Below are 12,559 nucleotides of genomic sequence, written 5' to 3' on the forward strand. Positions count from 1 at the left end.
ATAAGTCGAGGGGAGCTTTTTCAGCATTAAAAATGTGCTGAAAAATTCGACTTATAAATGAGTATATACGGTATTCCTTGCAGGGCACATTGATTGAAGACAGAGCTTACTCCCATCTACTTCACTTTGAAGAGAAACTGGGTCTCTCATTCTTGTTCATTGAATATAGATAATTATTTAAGGAGTGAAGCATTATTATTAGTCAAGGCATGTTTGTGTATTAACAAGGAGGATTATTTTTAATAACTGTTTTGGCAGGTGCAGTTTTCTCACCTCTGCAAGACAAGCTGCACCTACCAAATTCCATTCTCTGTACAGCTTTTAGAGGTACCCCATTTTCATTGGCCTCTGGTCACTAGAAAAGGTTGAAAGATAGATTTCATTGATTCACTTTTCCAAACAATTCAAACCAAACAAATCTAACCCCCAAATTATGTATGCATATTGCTGACTCTACGGGACTATCTGAAGTGGATATATTTGGCCACTTACATAAAAAGCAGGCTGTGCTTTATTAGTGCATCTCCTTACTTTTCAAATTAAAAAAAAAGATGTGATATTCCAAACAAGGCAAATTGCAGCAAATATTTCATGACAAACCAAAGTTATTTTGCCTGGGATTGAAAGAGCCATACAGGGGATACCACAGGAAGGGGAAAAGTCCTGATACATGCATGGAATGCCATACAGCCTTCGTATTGTGGCTTGTACTCTATAAATCATACATTTTAATAAACAGAAGAATGAAGAAAAAAAGCTAATCACTGCATCATGCATTTAGCTTTAGTAGGTTTGTAAGAATTTAAACAATATTGTAATATTAGGGCCATGCTTTTTTTTATAGAAATGCAGTAAACATTTGATATATTTATTGTAGTCAATGATTAATAAATGGGGGAAAATGAAACTTAAAAGTGGTATAAAGTCTTTAGAAAATGTTAACTGCATTTACCTTGTACTAAGACTTGCAAGTTTTGTTCCAGTAGGTGAATCCAGTCCTTCCCCTGGCTTTGAGGATTTGTCTCTGTTCATTTGCTGGAGTATTGAATTCAATTCACTAATGACGTTAGCCTTTGGGCCTGAGAGAACTGGGCTTTTAACTTCTGTTACATCACCCCATAGCTTAGAGGTCCTTTGCTGTACAATTTTAGCCATGTTGGGTTGTGTGCTGATAGGAGGTGGGGGTGGAGCAGGTGGAGGAATAACAAAACTATCTACAGTTTCTTCAATTAGCGCATCCTTATAAAGTGCATTGCTTTTGTTGATTATGGGCTTCATTTTTGGCTTAGGAGGTACTGGGGGTTTGTCCACCAGAAATGTTTGCCCATCTGCATAGACTGTACAAGTATCCAAGTTCTCGCCACCTTCAGAGGACAAGGTAGAGATGCTGGACACAGTTGAGATAGTGCTGGTTGTCTCTAAGTGATGGTCACTACTGCTTCGACTATCCACCTCTTCAATCCCAGAATCGATGACATTATCAAAATTTTCAGGGGGTGGTAAAAATGAGGCAGGCAAACAGTTTGAAAGACCCAGTGGTTTCTTACTGTCTAGTGAATTTGTGGATTGAAGTGGGTGAAGTGAAGCAGATGCAGTTCCATTTTTTCTCTGTTTGAGCAAGTCTGTTAGTACAGAACCTGGAACTGAACGGTCATCAGGGATATCAAAACTGTTTGCAAATTCCAAAGGAGGTGGTAATGGCTCAGTAAAGATGAAATCTTCATCAAGATCAACAGAAGCTAAAGGAGGTGGGGGGATACGAAATGGCAAAACGATAGGATCATCTACAGAGCCAACAGCTACAATAGTTTTGCAGGGAGAGGCAGGTGGTTCTGGCATGCCAGCATCATCTAGTCCACTTTCTGCTGGATCTGTATTTTGCTGTGCATCTTCCAGAGGTTGTTCAACATTTACATCTGTTTCAGCTCTTTCCTCTTCATTTTCAGGGGTATCATTAGCTTGTGCTGTGTCTACTGTATGAACCATGAGCAAGATAGAGACTTCTGATGAGGAGGATCTCGACGAAGATTTGTCGAAGCATATTCTTCTTTTCTTCAGGTCTCCTCTCCTTACCCAGACCTGTCTCATATTTGCTTCCTGTTCCCTGTCTCCGTAGTGGACCACGTCCATTTTGCTTAGCACTTGTAGCTGTAACAGGAAATGTGAAATGCTCGACCGCATCTCGCGTATCTTCCGCGCGGGGTTTGTTTAAGATTCGCTTTTACCAGATTCCCCTTTCCCTGGAGTTTGTTGGGTTTGCTCTTTCATTGCTCTGTCTCTGGCAGAAAGGGCAAGGGCTAAAGGGGAATTTGGATCCAGTAATTTTCCTGTGAGTGGATGAACATAGCTATCCAAACTGGCCACACCAGTATTCTGAATGGCCAATGCATTGTTTTCTGAACCCACTGCTGTTGGGGCTGAAGAGCTTGGTGTCCTTGTTTCACTTTGATTATTCAATTCTTTACTATTAAAATTATTTTCGGGCTCTCTTGGTGCTGGGATGGGAGATGGTGATACAAGTTGGCTAAAGTTGTCTTCGTTATCAAACATTCCCTCTTCTGTAAACTTAGATTGTCTCATGCGTGGTGTTGGAGGTGTTAACCCAACATCTTCATCTCCAAGATCAGTGGAAAGGAAAGCTGGAGAGTTACGCCTTGCTTCTAACCTTTTCTCCCTGTCCCTTACTGCCCCAGCAATAGCTGCTGCAAATGGACTACTGCCAGAAAGATTATCTTCAGGTCTGAGCTGTCCTGGTTGTTCTGAAGGCTGTGAGTCAATTTCCATGCTGCTTCCTTGGCTACTTTTCCCACTACTACTAGTAGATGGCTCTTTAACAATGATGGTTGGAATTGGAATAGAACAAGTTTTTTCTGGACTATCCTCAACATTAGATTGTTTTACTAGCATTCCCTTCCGTCTTGCTGGTTTGGCTGGGACATATACTGCTTTGCTTGCTATTTTTCCAACTTCAGAGTATGGGTTTTCTGGCATTTGACCTCTCTTGTTTCTGAAGCTTGCCTGAGTTGCTGCATTTCTGCTATATAAGTCCTCAGAATCTAGAGAATAACGGTCCAGCTCTCTTCGGTAATATATCCCTTTGTCCCTGATCACCGTTCCCATATTTTCAGATCTACCCAAAAGAGCTATCTTTGAAACTGAATTCTGATTAAATGCAGGCTTTATTGTTCCATAGATTCTAGACATTGGAGATTTGGGGGAGTTGTAAAGTGAGGGAGAAGGAGGTGGTGGTGTTGGAGGTAAAGACTGTGGTGGTGGAGGGATATCTTCAGAGGTGTCTGGCATAGATAGACTTCTAGTAAATTTAAGCATTGGGGGAGCCAAAAATTGTCGTTCTTCCTCCGTTATACCTGAAAAAAAATTACAGGTTACAATTTTAAGATGCTCCTTTGTTTTAGTTAACGTCTATTGTCATTGAAGATATAGTAAACAAGGTACAATATATACTGTTTTTACACAGCCTGCACTGTATAATTTTAGAATCGTTTCACACTCATATCTTGTATGTGAGAACCAGAATGGTAAGGTTACATGTAGGACTAGGATCTGGGAAACACAGGTTTAAATCCCCACTCTATCCTTGGGTCAGTCTCATACTCTTAGCCTTGACCTGGCAAGTATTTGGATGGGAGATTTCCAAGGAATACCGGCGACCTGATGTGGAGACATGCAAAGGCAAACTGCCTCTGAACATCTCTTATCTTGAAAACCCTACAGGGTCAGCATAAATCTGCTATGACTTAATGACAGAAAAATAAATCTTGTATTGTCGAAGGCTTTCACGGCCGGAATCACTTGGGTGCTGTATAAATCTTGTTTATACTTTGACTTCTGTCATGATGGCCCTATACTGCTCTTTGAGAATTGTCTTTTATATGCACTAAATAGACAGCTGAGTATCCTTATAGACATTGGTGAGACATAAGAGAGGGAAGTAGTAATTAAGGATTATACAAAGTGGGAAAGAAGAAAAAACGACTCTATTGGTAGACATTTATGATAACATATTTAAAAATGAAACATAGAAAAAGAACATCATTTGAAAGGTATGATGAAATGTCTGTCCAAAGAACTATGATGAATATTAGAGTAAGTTTAGTACCTGGTTATTACATTTCATGTTGGAAATTAGAAGAGGAATACTAATTACATGGCCCAACATGTCTCTTAGTTTCTCTTCTGCTCTGCAAAACAAAGTTGCACTTAACTATAACTGTTGTTCATTGAGTTTCTGATTAGAAAGCTTCTAGAAGCTTTAGAGCATTTGGAGCACTCTCCTCCCCTCCTTCTGGAGCTGAGAGTGGGCTGGTTTCCTACCCAAATGGTCATGTGATGGAGGTAGGGAGAGTGCTCCTCACTCAGGTCTCTGTTCACCACCATGATAGACCACAAATGAACTGGCCTTTGGTGTCTAGGTGAGGTAAGCCTTCTGGTGCTGTATAGGTGAAGTAAGCCCTGTTTCCCTGCAGCGGTGGCTTAGCCACCTCTCCATTTGTCAGGACTTCACCTGAGGTCTCTTCCTGGCGGTGATCCCAGCACGGGGGTTCCCAATCCCAGCTGGGCAGTGGGTTCCAAACTCATTCTGGTTGGTTTGGTTACGACATGCTTTTTCTTCACCCTTTCCCATCATCATTGAGGGTCATGGTTGAGCCAGAGGGCAGAAAGTAATCAGGTGGTCTTCACCCCCAAATCATAAACACAGGCCAAGGTTGCAATGGTGGTCCCGCTCTGTCTGCTCTCAGGTCTTTGAACTTTGAGCCTTCCCTTTCGTTGGGGTCCCCATCCAACTAGGGCAGCCGAGGGCACCTTGGCAGTGTTTGAATCATCTTACTGCCTGCAGGCAGCCTTCCATATCCCCAGTCAGCCAGATCCATCCCATAATTGTTCTGGGGTTACCCTGCTCCAAGGACCATTGTAGCACCTCCTTATCCAGACAATCCTTGAAGTAATTCACCAGAGTAGCCTCAGGTAAGATGTGGATGCAGCTGGCAAGGTGATGAAACAAGGAAGTGAATTCAACAACAGATTGGGGTCCCTGCTGCAAACACTGCAGTTGCATGCAGGTCTTGTCCTATTGGAACAGATCCTTAAAATGGTCGCACCAGACAAGCATGAACTGATTGAAGTTCCCCAGTTCAAGTGCACCCACCCCCAATAGTCTCACGAATCAGGAGGCTGCTTCTTCCTCTAGCAGAACCCCAACATAGTGCATTCAGCTGTCTTTGGATGCAAACAAGCCTGCCCAATCATGCATTAAGACTGCCACTTGAATAATAAAATAAACCAACTTCTCAGCAGTTCCATCAAAGGATGTCTCCATCTCTTTGCCGTTCCATGGAGGGTCCTCAGCACAGGAGGTGGAGCCTCCTGCACCCCCCCGGTCCTGCAGGTAGTGCAGGAGCGGGATGTACAGGAGCTCTCAGTAGTGGACTGAGAAGTGGCAGCACCAGCAGCTCCTGCCCCTGCAGGGCCTGGTCTGGGGGGGGGGGGGCGGGATTTGCAGTGCTTTGAACTACCTCATCTCTCTGAAGCCCCTCGGCATCTCACCAACTTCCCTTCTTAGGGTTTCATTTTCTGTCTCCAAGTGGCAGAGGTCCTGATCCATGATGGCTGACTGGTAAGACTTCTGTGCCTCTGTGAATTCAGTCTTGTTCCAAGTCACCCCAGCCTGCAGGCAACTTGATGGTGTGTGCAACGATGAAGATCGTTGATGGCTAGATGGCATCACCAGGATCCCAAGCCATGGGAAACTGTCCAGTCTGGCATCATCTGGTCTTATAGAGATAGACTTCACTGTAGCTCCATCCTCCTCTTCTGGCTTAGAGGGTTTTCCTCCCCCAAAGACTACAGGCTCCTTGTTCCCTTCATTCATAGGTTGCAGAGAATTTCAGGACTGCTCCAGGCCCCATCTGGAAACTAGCAATCCCACAGCCCCATAACATCTCCCCCTTTCCTGCTTCCTTTTCTTCTTCTCACCCTCCAACTAACCTACCTTTATCTCACCCCGGTCTTCAGATTTCCCCTTTTCCCTACCCAGCAGCTTCTCTCAAGGGCTGGCAGTGCAGGGCCAGACCCAGTTGATTGGTGGGCCCAGGATTAACCCAATCTCAGTTATATGGTTGCCATCAGCACTGGGCCAGACTAGGTCAATGGCTGCTGCTAGGCCTGATTCCTTCTCTCCTTCCTACTTACCAGTCAACTTTTATCTGCCCATGTCTTGAGCTTTCTCTCTGTCCCCACTTGACAGCTCCTCTATGAAAAGTCTATCTGGGCTGTGTTGGCTAAAACTGGCCCACTTGCACAGTGGCAGCAGCTGGGCTGGGGCAGGCTGGGTTACATAGTTGCTGACACCATGCCAGACCAAGTACTTTAAGTAATGAGATTCCAGTAGTCATTGCTGGGCCTATTCCAGCAAGAGCCAGTGTGGTGTAGTGGTTAAGAGCAGGTGGATTCTAATCTGGAGATCCCGGTTTGATTCCCCACTCCTCCACCTGAGTGGCAGAGGCTTATCTGGTGAACCAAATGTGTTTCCGAATTTCTAAACATTCCTGCTAGTATACAAATTGAACCAGAACAGTTAGATACTATAAAAAGAAAACCTTTGTTTGAGCCAGACAGAGGTTTTCTTTTTACAATGACCTTGGGCTAGTCACAGTTCTTCGGAACTCTCCCAGCCACACCTGGTGTGGGAGAGGAAGGAAAAGGCCAACTAAGCCAACTAAAGTCTCCTTATGAAGAGAAAGGTGGGGTATAAATCCAAACTCCTCCTCCTCCTTCTATCCTTGGTAAGTCCTGCAGTAACAGGGAACATGATGATAAGATGAACCTTTTCCAAGGTCGGTTAAGTCTTTACCAAGGCTTGATTAGAAACCCCCAACAGCCACTGACAGTTTAGTGGGGATTGTTTTCTTAAATCTCCCAGCATTTCTGTTAAATTGGGGAGTTTCCCTTGATATAGTTTTAAAATATTTCAGATTTTTCTACAACCTTGGGATTTCCTTCAGCTTTGTCTCTATCTCCATTTTATTTCTCTGTTGATAAGTTTGGAAATCATTTAGAAATAGGCATATTGATTATCTTACATATTCAGTGTCACTCTTTTGAACAAAAAGTACTAATAGCAATGCAAGATTGGGTCCAAGGGTTCCCTTCTACAAGGTGAGGAGTCTTACACTGCAGGAAGACTCCTCTCTCCTCACTGTTGAGGAAAGAGTTGAAGTGAAACATTGGAACTGAAGTACTCACAGATATGTATGGGCAGTTTTTAGATTTGCTCATTTATGAAGTTATAAAACAATAAATGAAGAAACTGTATTTTGCACAAGCTATAAATTCTAATTAAAGTATTCAGTTAAATTTTAAAATAGATGCTTTATATTATGTTAATGGCAATTTACTATAGACAGTTTGATCTAGGCTCAAAGCTAGATCATGTTTAACTGCATTTGAAACAAAGCTGATGAAAATACTTTAACAATTAATAATAAAAATAATACCTACTCAGTAGAAATGTAGAAGATGATAGCTTACCTATTGATTTTTGTCTTCTCACTGTACCTCGAGGAACACCCAGAAATGGGCCTTGAAGGCTCCCAGGTACTGTCGGTGGCATTACGGCAATCCCTTGTCTTTCATACATTGACTATAAAAACAAAATACAGCATATGTCCACAATATATTCTTTGGAATTCAACTTCATTCTCACTCACATATGGACCTAATTTGCAAGTTTTTTTGAACAACGCAGCTGCCACCATTTCTTTGGTTGTACCCTGGGCATGCTAACAATAGGTATATTTCTGTTCATGTTTCTAGGATAGATATTATTGTTAAATTCTATGCTTGTGGTCCTCACACTGGGCTAGATGTCATCATTCTAGTAAATAAACATATAATCTAATCAACACACAAAGCCCAGATAGAAGGTAAATGTTCAAAGAATGGCACAGGAAACTGGAGAGGGCAGTAGCAGCTACCCAATAAAAAAATAAGCATAAATAAGGAAGTTGCTTTGATATTTACATCAAATGATTAATAGGAAATAAGGAAAAATATAAATGTTATGCTATTGAATCTCATATGAAAAAGAGAAGTGATATATATTGTTGGAGAGTGATATGCACCATTGTCTCAAGGTTCTTTCCATATGGGCCAAAAACCATGGAATAAGAGAAAACCATGTTAGGAAAAAAAAAAGCATGGATTCCGCTCCTAATGTGAGTCCACTCCGCGTTTCCCCCCAACCTGGGTTTTTCAAGAATCGCATTATCAGCTATTCTTTTGTTTTAACGTGGATTGAAGTCATTACCAAGCGAACGGTTGCCCAAGGAAGCGCGTTACTTGGACTTGGAAGCATGTTACTTCCCTTTTTTTTCAGTTCCTGCCTTTCTGCTGCATCGATACGGAGGGGCACAGGGACGGCAGCATGGCTGTGGAGATCCATACCTGCCAGGCTTCGTAGCTTCACAGTGGAGGAAGGTAAGTGGGAAAAAGGGGCTTCCGTGCAAAGGCGTGCACCCTGACCAAAGCACTCGTTGACCATGGGATGCCCAGCCATGTGAATGGCCCGGGGCTATGATGGGTTTATTTATTCTGCCTTCAACCTGCTTTACATTTGCTGTGTGGAAAGGGCCTCAGACTCAGTTGTTAGCTGATGGAGTCCTGAGAGGGAGTGATGCTTAGCTAAAGCTGGGCCTTGTACTCTCTGCTGAACCATATGGACAATACAGCAATGCTGCCAGTAGCTTGACTGTTAGGGGACGAGATACAGCAAAATAAATTATAGAAGTATGGAACTGTTGCTTTATCCCACCTCTGTATATCTCCTTGCCCTTTAGATTTGATATACATGGGACATTTGGCATTTATACTTTAAAGAGTGTATATAGAGATTAATACTCTCTAATGTAATGGGCCTAGAATAGATTCAGCCGTTGGTTGGCAACCACTGGCAGAAGGAAGGAGCAAAGATGGTGGGAATGATGTCATTTCCTCTTCTGATGCAAAACTTCTAGTGTGACACTTAGGATTCCTGCCCCTAAACTATGAGTTTTTATCCTAGAGTTTCACCCTAATGCACCGAGGAGTCACTTTTGGTTTTGCATCAGAAGGGAAAACTTGTCAATAATGCAGCAGAATTCCTCTATAATCACAGTCCCCCCTCTCCTACTTTTCCCACAGATTTTCCCTCTGCCACCCCATTAGCAGGCAGTAGAAGGGACAGCGAAGGCAGATGAGTGGGAGATTTCCTGCCACGCATAAGTCTGGTTAGCCTAAACTGGATATGTATTTATTTAAAGCTACTCATATGCTGCTGAAATTGCCATCTTGATGATCTGCTTATAGTGAAACACACTCAGTTCAATACCATACAGCTTTAATTGTAAAACACAGGAGAAAAGCTTACAACAAGAATATCAGGAAGGCATTAATTACTAAACATTTGTTGATTGGTTGGAACAGGGGGCCAAATTTGCAAACTTTTTGCACTAATATATCGTAAATATAATACTATTGTTATAATTTTTTTACTTTCTATCTATGATGCATATTTTATTTTATGGTTAAAGTGTATAAATTTATTTCATGGTTTAAGTGTATAAATATCATTAGATATTTTTGCATAAATTTCGTAATTATACTTATTAATCTTTATATGAATAATCTGATATATTAATACTTTAGTTGGATTTTTATAATTGAAAGTGATAAAACTGGTTGAACTGTTATTGTATATCAGAGTGATAAATGATACTGAATAGAGTTTATGTATGGTAAATATTATAAATCTGTTGCCAAGATTAAGCAGAAATGTTATAAGGCAATGGAACAATCCAGGAAAACAGAGAAGAAAGCAATTGAGGAAGAGGAAGATACTTTAATTACTAAAGATGTCTTATCTGAAATCCTGGAGTGAATTAACCATTCAAATGAACAACAAGCAAGGCAACTTCAGGATTTAAAAAAAATGTATGCACAATATTCACAAGTTGTGAAAGACTCTAAGGATGAATTAATTTAAAGAAGCGGGAATTTATAAAGAAAAACTTTACTGACATCAGACAACAGATTCAAAATAACACCTAGGAGATCTCTAAATTCAATCAGTTGCAATAGCAAACTGAACATCTTTTAGAAGATCAATTTAAACAACCACAGAGTGCTAAAGAAAGAATAGAAGTGTTGGAAGTCCAGATAAGAGGGAAAATCTAAAAGATTTAAAAAAGAGAGGAAGTATCAGCTTGGCATCTCTGTTGGTAAAACTGGATCTGTTAATTAAAACTGATCTTGATGGAGAGTTCTGCAAATTGTGCAATACTTTTTTTTAAATGAAGAGACTCCTATATAGAAATGAGACCAGATATACAAAAAAGTAGCGTGCAGAATCGTGATGTATCGGTACGCTAGATAATATACCACAGAATTAAGCGTCCAAATCGTTACGTGCAGAAAAATAAAGTGCCAGAATATATTAATATATAATTAATAATTATATGTTCTAATGCAAATTCATTCATAAAGGAACAAGAGATAAGATTTTGGAGGTGCACAGAAATGAAATCCTTTTAATGATTAGAGCACAGAAATACAAAATCTTTCAAGAACTTTAAGCATAGCTATCCAAAAAAGGAGTGAATTCTGTTTTCTATAATAGATGATATTAGTGCATGAAACCAGATAAAATACTTTTGGAGAATTCCATTTGCTCAGAAAGTACTGCTGCCCTCAAGGAAAAGAAATAATTTCCAACTTAATCCAACAAGCATAACAACTGAAATGCAGCACCTTTCAGAAGACAAAGAACCAAAGAAATGCATCAGGTGAACCTGCCTCCAGAGATAATTCATCCCACCGTAATGCAAGAGGCAGCGGTGGCATTACTAGGTAAGCTGGATCCCTGCCAAAAGGGCCAAAACTTGAGGTTGATGCCCCCCCATGGGTGGCCCACCCTCCCCCACCATGACCAAACAATTATTTTTTTCCACCAGGTCATTTCAAAGTCACCCATTACATTATAGAACATGCTCCAACTCACAAATCACAGACACAGGGATGGTTAGGTGCCGCACAGTGGAAATAATTTTTTTGAGATTTTCAAAATGCTTTCAAAATGTTTTATTACTGCTGAGAAAAAATATTAAAATAAAATAAAAGGACCCTATTTTAAAAGAACTTCCGGGCCAGGCACCGTTTGTTTTCCCATATGACACTAACCGCTTTTTTTTTTAATATATTTTTATTGATATTTAGGAATTATTACAAATTTATAATGTATACTTTATTATACATCCTCCATATCTTTTTTCCCCCTTTTTCCCCTCCCCCTCCTCCTTCTTCTCTTCTTTAGATGCGCTTGTAGCAGGTCCATTCTTTTTCAATCTTCTTGTCCATTTTTCTTCTGTAATTCCAATTTAGTTTAGCCAGTCTTTGAATTCCATCCAAATCTCTCCCTCATGTCCTTTTGTTTTTCTTGCCATATTTGATTTCTTAGCATTTGTGTCGAAAATTTCTAATTGTATTTGCTCCCATATATATTCCAACCATTTCTGCGGTAATGTCCAGATTTTTTTGTCCTTCCACCCCAATGCTATTGCTGCATGGGGCGCTCTGATCATGAATCTGAAAAGAGTTTTTCTTTTTTCTTGTTCTGTTATAATATAATCCACTATACCTATAAATAGTAAAATCTATATTTATCTTTATTCTTACCTTTACATATTTTTCTATGCTTATTTTATCACATTTTTCCCACATATTTTTTACTTCTATACATTCTAGCCACATATGGGTATATATTGCATTTTTATCTCCCACAATGCCAACATTTGGGACTGAGTCCACTTATCATATATGCCAACTGTTTTAGGTGTTCTATACCATTTTAATATTAATTTCTTCTCTAGTTCTGCATATTTATCTATTTTTTATTTTATTTATAATCTCGTTAGAAATAAGCTCTATCTATTTCACTCCATCATGTTGCCATTTTTCCATTATGATTCTTATCATAAATCCTTGATCTTCTATCATGTTTTTGTATAAAACACCTAAGATTTGTCCTTTTCTTTTCCTCATATATTTTTTATACAACTTTTTTCGGTATTATACACTCTTCCTCCCTCCTGGAGGCTTTTGTCTTTTCCCATATTCCTCTCTTAATGGTAACCAGTTTCTTTTACCTCCTTTCTCTAAAAAAATTTGGAGGCTGATATTAATTCATCCTCTTTCATTGTACGGATTGTGCTACCTTGTATATTCCTTGTCTATGTAGAGATCTTATTGCTTGTGTTCCTTCACAATGTCCAACCGTACTTTCCTTGAGAGTGGTGCAGCATCCAGTAACCCTGGCAAAATGTTTCCTTCCATTTCTCCCAGGATTCCATTATTGATGCCTTTCTAGGGCCTTTTTAATTTTTTTGTCTTTCTATTTTTGAACAACTTGAATATATTCCAAAGCTACCCGTGTTCAAATTTATTTCATTTTCGAACTTCATCCATCTGTCTCTTTTATCTATTTTGAATTCCCATCAAACTTTTTATT

The 12,559-nt window shown here is 40.1% G+C and overlaps 1 protein-coding gene across 1 annotated transcript in view; it reads right to left on the minus strand.

Annotated features, from left to right (window-relative positions):
• Positions 1-7,654, minus strand: part of LOC125426340 (SH3 and multiple ankyrin repeat domains protein 2-like) — a 16,735-nt gene extending 9,081 nt beyond the window's left edge. The window contains 4 exon segments of the mRNA XM_048484599.1: positions 953-2,019; positions 2,021-2,212; positions 2,215-3,368; positions 7,549-7,654. Coding sequence (XP_048340556.1) covers positions 953-2,019; positions 2,021-2,212; positions 2,215-3,368; positions 7,549-7,630 — 2,495 coding nt within the window. The 5' untranslated portion in view covers positions 7,631-7,654.
• Between the last annotated feature and the right edge of the window lie 4,905 nt (positions 7,655-12,559).

This window comes from Sphaerodactylus townsendi, linkage group LG02 (assembly GCF_021028975.2).
Source record: "Sphaerodactylus townsendi isolate TG3544 linkage group LG02, MPM_Stown_v2.3, whole genome shotgun sequence".
In the NCBI taxonomy this organism is placed as follows: Eukaryota; Metazoa; Chordata; class Lepidosauria; order Squamata; family Sphaerodactylidae; genus Sphaerodactylus; species Sphaerodactylus townsendi.